Source organism: Synchiropus splendidus, chromosome 5 (genome assembly GCF_027744825.2).
Source record: "Synchiropus splendidus isolate RoL2022-P1 chromosome 5, RoL_Sspl_1.0, whole genome shotgun sequence".
Lineage (NCBI taxonomy): Eukaryota > Metazoa > Chordata > Actinopteri > Syngnathiformes > Callionymidae > Synchiropus > Synchiropus splendidus.
In genome coordinates, this window is record NC_071338.1 from 8,502,078 (window position 1) to 8,522,060 (window position 19,983).

The window sequence follows — 19,983 nt, forward strand, 5'->3', positions numbered from 1 at the left end:
GGTGGGCGTATCGGTGTGTTCGGCATGTGAAGGCAGCACTTGGTTATGCATGCAAGAGGCCGTATCTAGCAGAAACATGACGAAAATTGGTTTGCATATGCATCAATGTGTCCATAATTACAAAGTAGATTTCTTGGCGACGGCTGTGGATTGTTGACCATCTCCAAGCAAGTGCTGCAGAGAGCTCAAATGAGGATTATCTCCTCCAGCACAACACAGTGGAGTTTAGCGCTGCATGTCATTGATTAAGCTTTGTACATGAACATGCCAACAAATGTCTCACTCGCACAGTGTCTCATTGCAGCAGTGCTAGGAGGCATCAGGGGAAGACAAACAGCGTAATGGAAATGCAGCCAGATTTAGTTTACAAATTAAACTGATGAACAAACCACTTCAATTTCTTTTATTGGTCGTTGACCTGATGCAGCTTTTTCTAAATCAGAACAATGTCCTTCATTTTCTGCTTTGAGGTCTGCGGCAGTGTTGAGCAGTTTCTCTGAAGCTTATGATGCAAAATGCTTTCCTGGCTGTTCTTGAACTAGGAGGGAACCTAGTACTTACCTTCCACCAAGTCCAGATGAATACGTGAAAAAATTGACTTCCTCCTAGGCAGATGACTTAGACTTAGACTTGACTTTATTGATCCCTTTGGCATGACTCCCTCCAGGAAATTTACATTTCCAGCAGCAATAGAGGCAAGAAAGGGCATGCAGTCAGGAAGAGCATCTCACAGAGAATAAAAAAATAAATAAAATAAAATAAAATAAAATAAAATAATCTAAAAATAAAAATAAAATTGAAAAATAAAAAATAAAATAAATAAAATAGGTTATTGCACCAGAGCTAGATTAACGTAGGTTATTGCACCAGAGTTTTTTTTTTTTTTTATGAGGTGATGAGAACAATCATCCAAAGGAGGCTTGCATTTAGCTTGTTTGAAGAGAGGACCCGAGATTCCATGAAAATGTTTTAGCTCGCTGATGTCTTCATTTTCAACCAGTTAAAAACTTAAAAGTGTTTTCATTGTTCCTCCATTGAACACTATAGGAAATGAAGTACAGCGAGACACAGAAAGAAACAGTGACAAGCTCCATCAGACTTGAACTACATGAGTTGTAAAACAGTGTAAGCAATGAGGAAACCATGTATCTTTTGGAAGGAAAGGCAAGAAAACCTTTCATTATAGGTTACTGAATGATGTGCCTGTCACTAGTTCCATGTTGCTGGGGTTGACTCACATATTGGTGGTGTAGCCTCCCAACGAGCGGGGATTGAATCCAGAAGAATCCAAGAACACTGTCCAAGTCCAAGAATACTGAGAGTCCGCAGGAGAGGTTGACTATCTCTGTGTGCCCTCAAATGGACCACTCACCTATCCAGGGTGTCCTTGGATCACTTCTGTCCTCATTTTGGGAATAAGAATAAGAAATAAAGACGGTGCAGAAGTGGACAAAGACAAGCACCTTCTGCTATGGTATGACATCTACAGTCGCAAAAGAAGCTTTTGGGACACCCTTAAAAATTGACACGATGTCAAGTATTATCATGTCTTTCAGAAGGTGTGGCTGCACTACACAGACACAAACAAATACATTAAAACAAACACATGTACATATATTCAATATCAGTTCTCAACATTCTCTGCAACAACAGATAATGAGTGATGTGTTTAAAACTCAACTGCAAAGAAATAAACCATCACATCATGAAATGAATATTTAGTAGTCTTGCCCTGGTTTTTTTCCACCACTGTTTGCACGCTAACAGCCACGAATGAGGGACCCAGGTCAGCACATTCTGTATGTACAGAGAACTAAAACAGAGTATTCCTTGATGGCCATGATGAGTTTGAATGTTACTGAATATAGATGCATTCTCTATTAACACTAACTTCATTTCCAATATAAAGTGCCCAGAGCAATAAATTGAGAAGGCAATCTGTCCTCTTTCACTTCTCTAACTGAGTCAACCAGGCAAAATGACAGTTTGCCTCGTCATCCTGAAAGCTCCACCACAGCACAGGTGTCCATTCTGAACTTGTGTTACCCCTGGCATCAGTCATGACTAATGAATAACACATTTGAATTTCAGGCCCTTCATATTCATAATGTGTGGGATACTGATGAAACATTGCAGGTCAGAAGAGTCCAAATAGCAAATCTCAAAAGAGAGGGAGTACTGCTTAAACCCCTGTGGAATTCAAGCGTGTTGTAAACTGGCAGAATAAAGAAATACATCTCATTAGGGAACATGGTGAGAGGATGAAGAAGCTGAGGGACCATGTTTTCTGTCAGAAGAAAATACAATGTGTATTTGCTTGTTTAGAGTTTGTTTGTTTTAATGGTGAGAATGCGGACAGATCTGGATTCTTGAAATTAATGATTTGTTTTTAAAAGGTTTGTAAAGCCCAAAACTTGGATTGAGGACACCAGTAAAATTCAGAGCACATTTTTAAGGTCAGTTAGAAAATTGTTCAACTATTAACAATGTTTCTAGCATTACATCTGGCATTCCATGTGGCAGAAATGTGGTTCCTTAGTCACTCAGACAGCTGAAGAACAACCAGATTAATCATTACTGAAGTAAAGTAATACGGATGAATGAGTGAATTCATGAATGAATGACTAAACAAGGTGATTGATGAATCCAACTCAACTGAATTTCTAAACGGTGGCCATCATTGACAGTGATTGCCATGGTCTTCGTGTGTCTTGAGTCATGAGGAACTACTTTCATGCTGGGTTCTGAGAGATGTCTTGGGCTACGTGCAACTGCGTTGGAGGCCCTGGCTTTACTTGGAGAATTTAAAGAGTGTAGGAGGTGTTTCGGTGGTATCAAATACAAGGATCATGTCACTGTAAGACATACCTGTTTCCTAAAACCCTGCCCAGGTTTGTTTAGTTTGTTTGTTTTTTACACTTAAGTTCACTCATGGGACTCTGGAAATCAAAATGGTTTTCAATAAGAGACACCTAAACCCGTCTGGAAAAAGGGAACACAAAAAAGGATGCAGAAATTATAAGAAGTTCTTCTCTCTGCACCTTTTTGATCCCTCGAATCAAGTTGAAATGAAGGATTTGTTGTTGTATGTGTAAGATGTGGGATTGAAAATAAATTATTTAATCGTGCCATCCACTCCAGCAAGCATTCAACCACTTTCTCAAGGTGCAACCCTCCACAGATGCCGAAAAAGTAAATCAAATATGTTCAAGGACTGTACGCCGCCAGCTTGCCAGGTTTGCAATAATTCCAGCCAGGTGCCAGCAACGTTGTTTGTAGAGAGGATGTGACCCAGTATGTATGTACATGTTGAGAAAGCGGAAACAAAAAACAGATACAAAGAGAAATATTAAACATCATTATTGTCTCATAGGTCATTGCGTCAATTCTGTTTCAATGATATTCTGTCGTGTTAATATGTTGACAGACAGAACAAAAATGAAGGACTACAGTTCTTTTCAACAAAGCATGAGCAATGGATCAAACAACAAAAATTAATTACAATTTTAAAAAATGGAAATACATATATGTATTTCTCCTTATCTTCATGAATTATTCCTTCCTTAATACACGTTTATAGCACATCATGTGCGCTTTCTCCTCAATTTGTTGAAGAGAAAATGTTCTTTAAATAATATTTCTATTCCGTTTTTTATAGCTTTGTGTCATTACACGTCACTGAAATGATGATAACTGTACTCAAAACTCTCCATGCAAATGAAGCTAATTGTCCTCATTAATTACCAGCAGCCAGGTTGCTGGAGATGGAGTGGGCGTGGCTTGCTGTGTTTGTGGGAGGAGCTCCGCTGCACACATTTCTTCTGGTTCATCCCTACAACCGGCAGAGCAGGAGGCTGAACTGAGGATGACTCTCTCCTAACTACATTATTCTCACTAATTCGTCCATTTGTCCGCCAAAGCAGCTATTAAGGTACGTTTACCTGCGCAGCTGCATTGCTCTCAACTTGAAGAACTTTGTCGGCGAGTCGCTGTTGGATGCATAAAGGTGCATTTGAAGTTTGCTGTGTTTTCATCAGTAACTTTTGTTCGGCGCGGAAGGTGGACGCGGTTCTGTGCTGGACATCCGCGGGTGCGGGGTTGCATGGTGGGCACTCAGCGGCCGCTGCTCCGTGAGCTTCCCGGGCTCTGTCCAGCCTTCATGTGGGCTTCGTCGGAGGTTACTCGCCCGAACCACGTGTAGAAAGCGGATATCGGAACTTCACCTAGCCTGCACACCTTCCTCCGTGTCCCTCTCGAGCGCTTGGATTGTAGCCGGGAGAACCGAGAGCACCGCGCAGAGGAGGCACCGCAGCCGCGACCCCCCTCACTCAACATGGATGTACGATTTTATCCGACTGCCAGTGGGAATTCTATCCCAGGAGAGCCACCGAACATGGATTTCGCGCATTGTTTGGGTTACTACAACTTCAACAAGGTAAGAAAATAAATGACACAAAGGCGGTGATTGGGAGTCTATGTAGTTTGCCCTGACTTTTGTCTTCTAAGGCGTATAATACATACATATGACCACTTTAACTGCACCCACGTGTTTGGAACTAAACGAGATCTTGTTTCTTTGCTTGTTGAAGTCGAAATGAGTTTATCAAACTTGTGAAATGATGTCATTGATGGGCGCTGTTTGCCCCTGACGCTTGTCTTCTCTGAACAAGTGTCACCTTTAGTTGTGCACCGCTTATTGTTTTCATCCAGTTCTGCTTCACTTGCCAGCTTGTTCAATTCACATCCTCTTCTGAAACTTATCCAAGGTATTTTTTAAGGTGTCCTGCCAAACTCTGAGCCGGCATGAAAATGTACAAGTGAATCACATTTTGGCAGAAATCGGTCATAATCATACCCTCAATGTTAAATACCGCTCTTCCTCTGCACAACTGTCAGTGTCCGCTGCAGCTACGACAAAGGTTTATTTAGTTCTCATTTCATATTCATTGCTTTAGAACTTAACCAGCTTCACATTCCATTTAAAGACCGTCGTTAATCCTTATTTAGTGACAACAACAAACAGCTGGTTCATGTTAGTGGTGCCTTTTTTTTTTTTTTTTTACATTTCTAATATGTATTTGTAACGTAAGAAACCCTGAGGAGATAAATGTTTTTCCTCGCCGGCATTAACTCCACCTGCCGTCACAACTGCAAATTGAATGCGATGTGGGCGTTTCAGCTGTCATCCATTTATACTGCACTGTTTCAAACCAGTCACGTGACCGCTGGTTTTAAAACAGTTTACAAGTGCTCACACCACGCTCCCCTGGATTATTCTCTGCTGCTTCAGTGATCAAGAATCGGAGCCCGGAATGGCTCATGGAGTTGTTACCAGCTTTGTCGGCCTGTTTCATCAGCTCTCCGCCGTGTGACCAAGTTGTCATATGTGCCCAATTTCATCATGTCTCCATCAGCCCGGAGAGATGCTCGCCACTTTGCTTTGATTCCAGAGAAACTTTTCACTTGTTACCAGTAATTGGCTGCAACATAAAGAGGTTTGGGAGAGAAGGTGCTCGCTCATCCTGGGTCTTCATCAGAATTACCATTCTGTGGTGAACAAATAGGCTTCTATTGCTCCCATCCTTCAAATACTCTTTGAGTCTTCTCTTTGAAAGGTAAAATTGCGGAGCAGTAAGTCATCCTAACGACCTGCCATGCAAGCGCTTTATCTATTTATAAATCCTCGTGGCATCCATCTGAACTTTCCTTGGATTTGTAGCTCTGATTTGTAAACTGAAAGGAACAATGCTCGCTGAGGAAATATTCCGTTTTAATGACTTGAGAGAGAGAGCAATACAGAGCAAGGGAGGAAAAGAAATAAGGTCCCAGAGGCACTTTGAAACATCAGAGATTCTTTTAAATTTACAGAAAATCAGAACGAGTGGTGCAGATTTAATGAGGTGCTCGAGCCATGGCTAATGAAGCGTCTTGTTTTTTTGGCTTGGAGATGAAAACAGAACTGTAATGTTAAAAAGGAACATGAAGATGTCAGAGATGCGAAAAATGCTTGTTAAGGACTTGAAACAGGAGACACACCGTGTCACGTATGATGCTGTTATTGTGGTTGTTCCCTGAGCTTCATCGTGTGCAATAAGAGCTCTGACTTACCTTTGTCACATGTGACTTGGTTAATTTAGTCCAGGTTGTTTCAGCTCATTCAAAGTCTCTAATCCTCAAATGCGAGTGTGTTTTTGTAGTAAAGATGTTGTTACCTCCACTGTATACCTACTTTCAGACTTCAGGAGGCCTGTAAGAGAGTGCATATCTAAAGCAGGTGATTGGTGTTGAAGACGTGCTCGTGTTTTTGCTTGTACGTACAACATTGTCTAAAGATGACTTTTTTATTTTGTGATAAGTGGAAGCAGACCACCACATCTGGTTGTTTTTACTCACAGGCAAGCCTTCCAGAGGAGACATCAGAAGAAATCATATGAGAGCTCTTCCTTGGATGAGGAAACTAACTTTAGCCTCTCAATCACTGTGTCATCGTGTTTGTTGTCGTTAAAAACGTTTGTGTTCATAACACCTGGTCACAGTATGTGAAAACCCACGAGCGTTTGCCTTTTTATAGGTCAGGGAACTTTAGAATGAATAAATTGCTGCGTGTGTTGAAGCGTTCTGTTTTCATTCCGTCCTAATCACAGTTATGTCAGCAATCTGAGGCTGTTAAAGAAATGTGGTTTTCTGAGAAAGCACTCAGCTCCACTAACTAAAGACAAGAAGCATTTTGGGGTTCTCTGGCTTTTCTGAAAGTCAAACGTGATTGACTTTAATAGTTCCATGAAAGAAACGCAGTGTTATTCCCATATTTATGGCCATCTGCTTTTTTTTTTTCCTGAGGATTTAATAACGTTTGAGATACAGTATCCATTTAGTGCAAGCTTTCATTCCCTCCAGGCTCTGAGAAATGACTAACAGATGTTAATGCGAAGTCTTCACCTGCGCCCGTGCCGCTCTTGGAAATTCAAACATTACTGATAGACTTCTGGTGGATAAATGTTCAAACAAACTTTCCCCGCATTAAGTTCCCTTGTTGGATTAGCAGAATATCAATTGGATGTTAAGAACACTTAGTAGGTGGAGTGTATTCCACTAGTTTAAACAGTTATGTTGAAATGAGAATGGGATGTGGAAATGAAGAGGTGTTATTGTTGCTTGTTTCTTCAGATGTATTGTGTCTTGAGAAAGAGACATAAACTAGACGTGGAGATAATGATACAGTAGAGGAGAAAATGTATGGGGTAGAAAAGACTCAAAGCTTGTTTTCTAATATGTACCCTAACACATTATTTAGCATAACACTACAACCATAATATTTTAAACACAACAGATGTCATCTCAAATATTTAGACCCTAATGGATTTCCATTTTCTAGTTGTTTGAACTCCTGTTTTTATTAGATTTTTTTTTTAGAATTGGAGATGTAGAAATCCAATAATATTGAGACACCTGATTAACTTAACAATAACTATAGTCAACCAATTATTAATATGATTGAAATGTCAAGATGGGATCATTAGAACCCTTGAAACATTGCAGTGGAAGGACGAGATGTCTTTCTTTTTTTCGAAAAGATCTTGCAAGATCTTGCAACTTTAAGTGCTTTGCTGAGGTAGTACAAAACAAACAACCTCCAGCACCCAATCCATCTGCTGAGTCTTACTAATGCGAAACAGTCAAAACATCACAAAAAAAAATGTACGTACAAAACTGGTGCTAACCAGGAATTAAAGTGGAGAAAACAAACTTAAATATTGGTTGATAGTTATTTTACATGACTTGAATGACATTAGTGAATGCAGAAATTGTAAAAAGTACATTTGAGCTAAGATGGTTTATAATGGAAGCAAAAATGTATGTGTTGATGTAATATCAAAGTTTCCAACTGGCTATAATTTTACAGTTTTTTGTTGTCATCTTAGCCACAACAGCAGAAAAACGTAACGCAGGATGTGGCAGTAATGATGTAGTTAAGTATGAGATACTGTGCTTTTTGGAGGTAGAAATTATGTGGAAGGGCAAGTAGAACTGGCTGTCGGACATGTGCACTCAGTAAACCTTAGTTTATGATTCCATTCCCAAGTTAAGGGACAAAATGTACCTTCATGCTCTCCAGAGACTTGTTAACCCTTCACTTCAGTGTCCATGAAGTCAGGACCAAGTGAAAATAATGACTTGTGAAGTCTTGTCACGGTCTATAAAGTTGGTGTTGACCCACAAATGTGTCGGGATAAGTATCAAGCACACAGTCAAGGACCCTCAGTAAAGAACTCTACTGAACTTTCTGCACAATAAACTCTCATTGTGTCCAAACCGCTGCGAGCTTGCTTCTTTTGTCTGTCTGCTCGACTGGGGGGGAAGGGGTTAACTCTAGCGGGGGCCCTGTGCATCCCTCCAGTGTACACAGCTGGTGCCATTTCATCACACACATTCTAAACATATCCAAACACAACTTAAAATTTGTGTGCGCTGATGGTGTGTGTTTGGAGTGGGGTGGGGGAGGGTCTGTTTTTCTAAGCCTGACAGCTGATGGATACGGCTCCGAGGTGCGAGTAAATTGTTAAAATGCTAAGTCTCTCAATTATCAGAAACTGCAGTTGAAGGGATTTATTAAACACTCCCAGCGAGTATTTTTAGGATGGGAAAATGTGCCGTGCTCCAGGAAGTGTTATCAGTGATCACACTGATCACACTGTGCCCACACGGAGCAGATGTTCGCGGTTTGCTAATGAACAGCTTTGCATTGCAGAAATCAATGGTGGCTATGATTTTGCAAAGATGCATTGGCAGAGAAATGGTGTAAACTACAATGGGGGGTTGATTGAATGCCGAAATTTGTGGATGAAAGCGGAGTGCACGCACTAGACTATGATCAGAGTGACGTCTTGTGACGTGGTTTATTCTATTTTAACTAAAGAAAGAATTTCATGTAAACAACAAATAACACTTTTTTGTTTAACCAATTCTCTCACTAGGGTTCGGAAGGCATCTGACCAGCCACCATAACTGTCAATCAATCAGAAGTCCAAGCCTTTAGGTCACAACCCTAAAGTCTGATCAGAGAGAGTAGAAACCCAGGTAGTCCGGTAATTCACGAGCATTGTCTTTTGGTTCGGCTCTTTCTTCACCACAACAGTACAGCAGTCACCAGTAATTTAACAGTAAAACACTGGTGGTACTCTTTTCGTCATCAAAGCCTCAAGATCTATTGGGTCCTTACATTTGAAAGTATACTTCATACACAATGACAAACTCTTGATTTGCATCCTGTGTTAAATATTTACTAATCCCTCTTAAATGGATCACGTTGTGGATAAATTCTTCCAACAGACACTATTTAACAGGTTCCATCATTGACACAGTGAAGTGAGTCAATGTTGATCGTTGCTAATTTAAACTGAGTACACAAACTTATATTTGACATCGCAGCAAACAGATGAAACACCTTGTGAAGTCACAGATAATTAATCGTGCAACTAAGCTAAATATTTACCAAGTATCTCCATATCTTCTGGAACCTACTAAAAGAAAGAGCAAACAATGTTTTTTCCAATAATCAAGTGTCCTTTGGAATAATTTGTCAGACTGAGGCTTGGAGTCTGATTCTGATCAGCCCAAAAAAGCTTAGGTGAGGCCACCAGACAACGTCAAGTGATGGTGTATCTTATATCTTGTGGTTTTGTCTAGTTGTCTAATTGAGTTTGACACACGATGGTTTCCCACATGTTCACGCTTCCTTTGGTTTCTTCCAGGCACACTCCAAGCATCAGTGTCAGTTCCAAAAAAAACACAGGGATTCTCTAGACTTGCCAGATATGCCTTTAAATAGCTCTGTTTTGTTCCCATTAACAGCTGTGATGGGATCCTTTAGCACCATTTGACCCAACTTCTGACTTCAACTTTGATACATTAATGTACACTTCAAAAGAAAGTCACCACAGATTGTTTTAGCTATGACAGGTTTCTTTTTGCTGTCAAACCGGACTCTTGCACAGCAGGACTCTGTAGTTACCTGGCAAAGAAAGTCTGATGATTTAACCCAATGGCCCGTGAGAATCACGAGAGCAGGTTGTCTCGCTTTGTTTACGAGGTGGGTGTGATGGAGGCTCTGAAATCCTGGACAGCCATAGACCATTACCCAGATCAGCACTCGTAAAGACCCTCTGTAATCCTGCCATCGCTGCTCATAAATCTACCTCATTACATCTCCTTGAACATTACTCCACGTTGTTCATTTACACAGACCTTGCGCTCTAAAAGTGTTAGTCAACAGTCGGGTTGTGGACCTGCGGGGCATGGCTTGTCATACTGAGTGGTTTGTGGACTAGTTAAGTGTATTTGATGCTGTTCAAGTTCTACAAACCTATTGGATAATAACCAGTTAATTGTATTCTGGGGAGTCGAAAATAATGAAAATATGTAATTTACCTGCCTATTTCAAGAGTTGAGATGTAAAAATAAATTCTCCGCAGCATTTTATATTACTCCATCTACACCCTCACTGACTTTGAAAAACGACTACATTTGTTGATCAAATAATGTGACTGTGGTATTAGGCCCAAGTGTTAATAATCATAACTGCTACTGTTGGGCAGCTGATCTGCTTGTTTATTTTTTGCTAAAGTAATTTCCCTCAAATTCAACCCATTCGCATTCCAAACACGTCAAATAGCAAGTGTTTTGCAGTGTACTTTTGTGTCTTATGCTGGTGATGAAGGCAACCTTCCTTACCTGAATGACTCACTTCGGCGTCACTCTGGGACAGAAAAGTCCATTTGAAAATAGTCTTGGGAATGAGAACATTTTATCAATTAAATGGCTCCATTAATCTAGCCAAATGCTGTTGCCAGGAAGTGTAGGGTTGTCAGTTCTTAAAGTGACTGTCTGAAATCTGATCTGAGTCTCACATGGATGACACCTCTTTTCCCAAGGCAATATTCCTTATGGTCGTAGAGTGGACTCTATTTTATTCTGCAGTTGACTCCATTCTCCGCCTTTTTACTGGCAAAACAAGGCTCTGGGATACAAAATGAATTGAGATATATTGAGGAATATCTGGCTTCACTGATATGTGATCGATAAATGTGACACATAACAGAAGTATAAATTGTGATGAAGGGATGAAAAAAAAAACTTTTCCAGTTGACAACTAATTGTGGGTCTCTGTTTCTCAGGCACAGACTTATTTTTAACAAACAATCCTTTAGTCCAAATTGTTTGAACAACCTCAGCACAAATATTATTGTGGGGCGGAAATCAAAAGCTAAAAAGCACTTTTCGATACTTATTAATAGAGTCTATTTACACACCACGCCTATGCAAAATCAACCATTGCGTACTGCATCTTGGCTAAAGTTTAAACTTGAGGCAAGGTCATTGTCCGGATAAACTATAAATCCGAAATGCCGTGCCCAAACTTAAGTTTAATGATCTCTTCACTCAGCCTCTTCCACATCAAGCACCTACGCAAACGTTGCAAAGCACTCCAACGGCATGCTTCCATGCTGACTGAGAGCAGTTTTCAGTGCAGCTTGTGTGAAGCTACAGCTTGAACGTGTCAGATGCATTTAATCAACAAGTCATAAATTATGCTGCTCATCTCATTTTCGCTTTGTCGGTGCATGAGAGTGAATTACGCTGCTGTAATATCGCTGCCAACATGAATGTGGGTTATGCTACTTTTAAGGTAGCACCGACTGGATGGAAATTCGGTTTGGTAATTGAGTGTTTGTAGCTGCTTTATAGACTCCACATGCTTCTGGACCTTTGGAAGAATACAAATGAGACTGGTTGCTGAAAACTGCCTTTGCAATCAACGTTAAGGGTTGGCATCTGCTTGCAGATTCAGATGTTTTGGTTGATTCAGACTTGGTTTTTGATACAGCAGTTTAACCAAATCCTTTCATGTCCCGTCTCGTTCCAATGGATTTCAGCAACCAAGCTTGTTATATTTTCCTTTCACTGCACTTATTAGGTTTGGCTCGCGACATGGTTAACAACCACATCCGAAAACGCACTTCCTGTCCTGTACCTTTCACTCCAAACGAAACCATTTTCAAACAGTCGATCACATGGAGCTGAGTGATTTTCGTAAGTGCCATGCCCCAATAGCAGCTTTCTTCTCCTCGATTTTTCAATGCTTCCATCAAGAGGAGAGAGTGATCTTTTATAGACCTCTGCTTTGATTCTTGATAGGTTCATGGAGTCTTTGAAACATCAATTTTCAGGCTGTTTTGCTGCTAACGGCTTCTGGAAGCATCACAAGACGTTCAAGCAGCTTACAGCTCTTACCAATATCATGTCTTTTTGAAAAGTCATTTTGTTTGCTGGCTTTTCTCTGCAGGGTTTACAGGAATAATTATGAAGATAATGAATAAGAATGAAGACAAACGTTTTATCAGTCTTTTCTTCTTTGTCTTTCTGACCTTGACGGAGCATTCAGAGCTAGAATGTTTTATCGTCCATCCGAGTAACGTTCTCACCAATTGTTGACCAGACTTTATTGAAGCTTTCTGTGATGTAGCCTGTTGTTTGCTCACTCAAAAGCAGAGTCGTCAAACTCAATCAGACAATCACTTAGCGGTCAACAGGATTAGCGTTTATTGAATTATGTTGAACCTTTGGCAGTCATAATGTTGACGTCCATCAGCCTGAGCTATTTCAGTGCATCATGGCTCTTGCTGATGAGTGCTGGGAGTTGGCTTGTCACGGTACTGTTACTGCGTGGTCAAGTGTTCATGACCATTTTTGATAAAGCTGGCATAAAAAAAGGAGGAATTCTTAAAAAAGCTTAGAAACCTAGTCTAAACATTTTATTGACATGTTAATAGAACCACAGGACAATTGCATAAATACATCAAATAAAATAAGTACTCATAATAGTGAACTCAAAAGCTTCAGGAGACTCAGTGTCATGTTTTTGTTATGTTTCATTAAAAAAAAAAAAAAAAACTACTAGTGCATCAGATAGCAGTATATCAATTTTCAATTTAGATGCAACAAACTTCCCTTTCGTCCACTGTTCGTAATGATAATTGACAAAGAGCTGGTCAAACGTGCACTCCGAGTGTATCTGCCCAACTTTAGAGCTAATGTCAGTCGTTCCGGCTGCCTGGATAACAGATTTAATAATGTTTATTTGCAGTAGCCACACTCCAGCCGCCCCTCCTCCTCCTCTGCTACACATTCCCATAATGCATTTGTGTTGCCAAGCTACACATGACAAACTGACAATGGAGGCAGGTGTGCAAATACACATAAGACCTGTTGGGCTGGAAATGTAAATAAATGCAGCTAAATTAATTTTGGATTTGCGTGATCAAATAGAGAGCAGTTGATCTCTGCTAGCAGTTGTATTTGATCTTTTCATTGTGTTGTTGTACAGTGGCTAGTTTGCTGGTGCTCAAGGAGAATATTAACCTTCAGAAGTTTGAAATCTACTCAGACAAGTGGTTCTGCAGGTGAGCTGAGACGCTGATGAGTGTTGCTCATAACTAACGGATTGTTTGTGTATGGGTGATTGTATAGGGTATGTGCTTCGTTGTTATTGAGGTTGTCAAAAAAGTATAGTTAGTCCAAATGAGTCATTGACTCTACGAGTAATTGATATAAACGTCCACTCACCGTATCCTCATCTGATGTTACTTGTCGAGGGGACTTGTGATGTTTCGGGAGTGAAAATGGAGGCCTTTTCGCAGCGTGTCCTTGTTTATTGTGATGTCTGTTTCTTTTGGCTTGTGAACTCTCACATGTGGTCACAGTGTGCAGTCGCAGATGTAGCAGCTAGATCAAGGTTTGGCTGGATCTCCCTCAGTCGACTGCCACCGACTATTATTTCAGCCGAGGTGCTTTTCAGTGATACTAAACTTGTGATTTGCTTTGGTTGTTTTCACTCCGATTTCGATCAAATACCCGGGATAGACATGTTTACTTCTTAAACACGCTCCGTGCCAAGGTTAGCCTGCTGTAATAGAACACTTAAAATAATAATGAGACACAGAAGCAGTTTGATGAACGCTTCCAAGCTCTGAGATGAGGGTTGCTGAAGCTAACTGTAGTGACTTTTTTGCAGCATCTGATTGAAATCAGTGATGAGGTGTTGGTGAGTGAGTTATTAGAACAGAAAGAATAAATCACTAGTTTCAAGTCTTTCCAAATTGATTTCTTTGTTGCAGCATGGATAAATTACCTGACTTATTTTTTGCTAATTCCAATAAGAAGTCACCTCAGCAAGTGAGCTTCCTCTTGATCTGCCACTCTAGTTCTTTCCTCTTCATGTACTCATTTGTCACATTGTTACTAGTTGCACCCTTTCCTCCTTTTTCCTGCTGTATAATTTCTGAATTTGTCCTTTCCAGTCATTTAGGTTCTTTTGGTCAGAGCTACTGTCACCTTTGTTACAGAGTGTATGCAAAGTATAAGCTCCATCGTGTCCGAATAGGGGACTGTGACTGGACCTCTCCCAGAGCTCAGATGGACAGTAAAGAAAGAGGATGTAGAGTGTAAAATATGAATGGCAATGTTGTGTCACTTACGACTAGGGATGTCTGATTTACTGATATACGCATCTTATTTCAGGCCATGCCATCTCTGCTGTCATCAAATTATCATGTAATGCTAAGGTGATGCTACATTAAGCTTGTATGTTAAAAGTGAGAACACTGCTTCAACATTGACATCGGACCACAAATATCTTCCACCTGAAATGATCAGACATGCCTACTTAGAACGTTCTCGTTGTAAATTTTTATGCTGCAGCTCAATCTCATCATGGAAAAAAAAAGGTTTTAATGAAAACCCTCAGAACTGGAGTTTAACAACCTAATATCATATCACTAGAGAGTATTTGTCATCAGTTATTGCAGGCCATGTGTGCTGTTATTAAAAATGCTGCATATTGTACCCCTGGGTGATTTTATATTAGAAGTTGGCCGCCATCCATGCAATATGATACAAGTTATGCTTCTCTAGAAAGAGCGGAAACGTTATTAACTCTGACTAACAAATGTAATGCGATACAAATGGGGAAGCAACATGTGCTTTTCTTTATTACTTTGAGGGAGAAAATAAGAATCTGAGTGCATTAATGAGGTTTATAGTTTGGATTGTATTAAGCCCATGAACTTGATTTTTAGTGACCTGATTTGCTCATTTGTTTTAGAGAAAACAAGAAAATTCATGGACTTAAAATGTGGCTCTTTCTTTGGAGATGAGCTCGCCTAACTGACTGACTCGGTAAAAGTGGTTGTTTTTTATGTATATGTAAATGGCCTTGACTTTATTTTCATGTGTTCTGCATCAAAGCCAGTGTAATGTTCTGTTACCATTTCAGTGGGGTAAAATTCCTGACTTGTTTGGCCTTATTGAGCAAACGACAGGATGTGATTTCCTGTCTTGAGGACGAGTTTAAAGGCAGCAAACTGAAGTACTAAATAAAGCCAATAATTTGTTCTTTTGTGGGCCAGTAGAGTGAACGCAGATAATCAATCATTTATTCTGCACTTGTATGTCTAAGTAACTCCAAAACCATACCTTAACTAGAACAAATTAATGTCTTCTAGTATCGTAAATTATAAAAATGAAAGACCACAACTAAACATATTATAGGACTAATGCCATCTAGTGTGTTGGGGGTGTATGAGTGCTTTGTTCCTCCACACAAACCAGATGAAAAATGTAACAAGTAATATTCTGGTGTGGTGAAGACTGACGAGGGGCAACACCTCCATGTTCAGGCTGAAGCATTAATCTTTATTGGTGGATTTGTTCTTAACAGGAAGTAATTAACAACAACGAATGATCGCCTGCTTCTTTCATTTATCAATGCGGTTGCTCATAACAGGCAAGCTTCAAGCGGGAACAACAAAGTAGTGCATAAATCAAAGCCGTTCCCTTTGCCAAGCCAGGACCCCCTGGGAGGCACCTTGGTGCTTAATTAAAATCCAGAAGGATCATGTTTTAACTGTAGGTGAGCGAGCACTGAATAACAATGACAAATCGTGCCCCCGAGCATTAGCTGTGTGTTTTTCGAAAGAAGCAGCATCTATTATTATTTCCAAATGAAAGGAGATTTTCTGTGAAGGTTTCAGTGCGTTGTGGTACATATGATATGGTGAATTTCGCTTTTCTTGGCAGTTGCGTTTGCCAAATCCAGGATTGACATATTAATCCCTTCATTACGGATACAGGATTATAATAAAAAACCTTATTATGGATCTTTGTTCCGTGGCTTTAGCGCAGATAGCTGTTTATAATTAGAAATGATGGCTGCATAATGTAATAGGTAACAAGCTGGCTTGGGTTGCTTTTCACACATTGTGATTACGAGAGAGGGTTAATTGTGCCAATCCCATTAAGGTAACCCGTGTGGTCCTTTTTTTTCCCGAGGTAGGAAGTTGGTGACTTATCATTTAGCAGTTGCTCAATTGATTTAGGGACTCTTAATCCTATGTAGACCCAAGCTCCAAATAGTGACGTTGTTCCCAAGCTAGGTCTGTGGCGTCCCCCCCTACAGTGTGCTCTGAGCTTCATACTGTCCCGGGCGATACTCTACTACTGTTGCTGCTTCTATGAAAGACGCCCACAAAAAAAAGTTTTGCTGCAGTTTGCATTTGCTTTCATGTTCATCCATAAACTGTAGTTGCTATAAAGTGCAGGAATTATCTTTCCGCACATAAATTAAATCCGAAAGAAAGCACGTTTGGTTTCACACAATGTCCAGATAATATACATGGTTTGTTTTTCCTGGTGTGTAAGGAGGCTGTGGCTCTCCTGCCTCTGCCTTAGGTTGAAGTCTGTTTGGCTGAAAAATCTGAGCTTTCAGATGAAGGGTTATGAATTAAATGAATTGTCTAGTCAGTGTTTGGGAAGAAAGTGACTTGACAAGATACGGCTAGTTTTTCAGCCTTGTCAACAGCCTTGCTGTTGATCAACAACGCAGCCCATTGTCACTGCTGACTGCTGACAACAGCGTTTTCTTTGTCATTCAATGAGTCTCAAACAACAGTTCGGCACATACTTCCCCAGCTGGCCAGAGTGAGTAATGAAAAAAATGGGGTACAGCTGTGAAGGAAGAGGTGATCACGGCGGGGTGACTTGGCTCTTCCAAGTCTACATTGTGAAGCCAAACAATTTCTCAGATCAGAAGATTCCAATCTTCACAGGTAACTAATGACGAAAATGTGACCATGAGAATGAAACTTAAAAAAATAAAAAATTCAGTGCACTCGGCTGCCTTTATTTCTCTAAGCTAACTCTCATCCAACCCACTACCCAGTGATGGTGGTGAGCATTTCCGAGCCAAGAGACTGAAACAAAGACCATTATTATTTCTCTCTTGTAATGTATCTGGGATTTAGAAGCTGCAGGACTCTGGGTTTTAGGAAAGTACTCCAGAGCTGTCAGTGAATGTGTCAAGCTAATTAGGGCGATCTCTTTAGCGAAGATGAATGAAGAGATTAACTCTCCCTATGTGTCCAGTCAATCTGGCCCTCTGGCTGCAGGTAAATTAACTGATGACAAGTTAACGGTGGGAATTGTGCTTCTCTCGCTGACATCAAGCTGCTACAACTGTCAGTATCTTCAGCGTGGCTCTTTGTTGGACCACCGTCTCTAAGGACGTATTGATCCTGGGTGATATTTTACTTTAAGAGCTTATTGACTACATGCAACAAACAAACTTAAATAAGGAAGCTGTCCCACTATAGTCCACTAATTAATACACTGTTTGTCGGCCTGCCATATACATTGTGGGATTTAGATTAAAATGATGTCCAATGTTAAAGGGTTGTCATTTTAAATGACAGTGTGGCACTGTTAAATCTGTTAAATTCACTACACCGTAGCTCAGCATGTTTAAAAGGTGGCTGAATTGGTGTCAAGTATGTTGAGTTTTGGAACTTGCACTGTACAATGAGCTGGACAAAATGGGGGAAAACATTTTTTTCCATAACAGAATAGATATAACTGTATATTGCAGTTCAGACAAATCACTATATTTGTCAATCCATTTTTTTTTATTATCGCTCTTCAGCTGAAATTGATTTCATCAGAAGTAGGGATGTAAAATCGTCAAATAGATAAACACTTCCGACAGTTATCTTTGTTGATTCCAGAGTTAGGATGAAGTGTTGTTCTTCCATGTTTCAGAATGCTGCCTTGTCAACTCATGGTTAAGTCATCAGAATGCTGTGGAGATGCAAATTCAATCCTCTTTGCCTTTCAAATTTGAACAATTCTGCTCAGCAGGAAAGCAAAAGCAAAGCTGCGGCACAGAAACTTACCGGAGGACCTTATGGTCTGGTTTTGTTTAATTTGATTTCATTTGTGTCCGATTACATTTAATTCCAATTTCAAAAGACAGGATAGGATTTTTACCCCGAACCTGAAGAAGAAATATTGCTCTACTAAATGAAGAGTCAAGATGAAGGACTTCCATCAACTATTCCATGAATGGCCCTCACGTATAAGGATCTACTACACAGGCCCACAGTGTACTACAAAAGTTCTTTTAAAGAGGCAAACGTAAAAAAACGTCAAATTTAGTTCTCATAACAGCAGCCTGCATTTTGAAATGTTGAAAATAACAGAATTCATAAGTATGTGCTTATGTTCAAGACAAGGCTCTGTCATTTGTGATTCTTGACCCAAATATTGACCAAAAGTCAAAGTCAGGTTTCAACACTTGTGCATGTTCAATAATAGAAGCTGCTGATTATGTTGAACCGAGGTGTATGTCATGCCAGACTGGGAATTCTATGCTTCAGTTGAAGTTGGAAAATTAGGTCAAAGAAAGAACTGACACGAGTGGATGAGGAGAAGCTAATGATCTAAATCTTTCTTGTTCACTTAAAAGGATCTTAATACCAAGGTGTTCAGTCGTCTCTCTCTGACTGATTTGCGCAGATAAAGAAATATATCAGAGACTGGTTGTCGCTGTTAACAGAAAGTGTTGATGGTCTTTGTACTGTTCTGATATTAAGACGCGCTGATGGTGCTTATTCAAAGTAGATATCTAAATCTCGCATTGTTTTTTTGAAGTAGAAGTGACATTTGGAGTTGAAAACATGAGGCACTTAGCGTGATGGCTGCTGTCACAAGAAAAACAATGTCTGCAACTAGGCAGCTAATGATGTCCTGGTGGGCTGTCAATCCAGCAGATGAATGGACAATAGTGTGCTGAGCAGAAAACTCTCAAAATAGCTAATTGCGTCTAAAAGCCTCCTCAACTGTTCCGTACTTGCCTTCACCCAGATGTCTTCCTCAGCTGCTGTTTCATAATGGAACTGACACGGAACAAACGCTTTATTAGTCTGCACGCAGAACCCGAGTCATTTCAAGTTCCGTGATCGAAACCAGCGCTGGGAAGAAAAATAAATCAGTGTATTGTTGTTCTGCCGTCACAAAATCTACCTTAGTGGTTTTGTTAATCTGACTTGTTGATTGTCAGTCCGGAGACATTTCTGGAGATGTGCCCCAGAGTATTTGCAGACGGACCTCTGTCAGTAGTGCCAAGCAACACAGCCACAATTTGGAATGTGGTGCAGTTCTGGGAAAGCAGCCAAGATTTAAATTAGACAATAACCCCGTGCTCTCACTATATTGCCTCTCTTTTCCAGCTGCAGGCACAGCCATTTGTTTAATACAGTCAGTCCTGTAGTATATAATAGACTGATATATGAGTCAGCGCTCAGCAGTTTGTGTTTTTCAGATTTATAGAGATTGAACAACGGCTGGCTTTTGTGCTAACACTGGGTTTGTGTGAGGAGAAACAGAAATGACACAGGTGGTGCACCGGTATAAACTGGAGGGAAAAGAGTTTCGCTCATCATTCAACTGGATTTATACACACATACCGTACCTTTCGTTGTATGCAAGGCAATCATGAAGCAAGTGTAGAAGAAAGTGTAGAAGCCATTTGGAAGAAAACAAATGTGAAGGCTAGACACTTTTAGGGAACAGTGGAATCATATTAGTGTGGAACCT

The 19,983-nt window shown here is 40.2% G+C and overlaps 1 protein-coding gene across 3 annotated transcripts in view; it reads left to right on the forward strand.

Moving 5' to 3' along the window:
• Nucleotides 1–3,829: 3,829 nt before the first annotated feature.
• Nucleotides 3,830–19,983, forward strand: part of tox3 (TOX high mobility group box family member 3) — a 43,613-nt gene continuing 27,459 nt past the window's right edge. Inside the window, exons 1-2 of one of the 3 annotated variants that reach the window (XM_053865448.1) lie at nt 3,830–3,931; nt 4,038–4,435. In XM_053865448.1, the coding sequence (XP_053721423.1) occupies nt 4,334–4,435 (102 nt within the window). In that variant the 5' untranslated portion in view covers nt 3,830–3,931; nt 4,038–4,333. Of the gene's footprint in view, nt 4,436–19,983 lie in introns of all 3 variants that reach the window. The other 2 variants (XM_053865449.1, XM_053865447.1) reach the window with 2 other exon arrangements.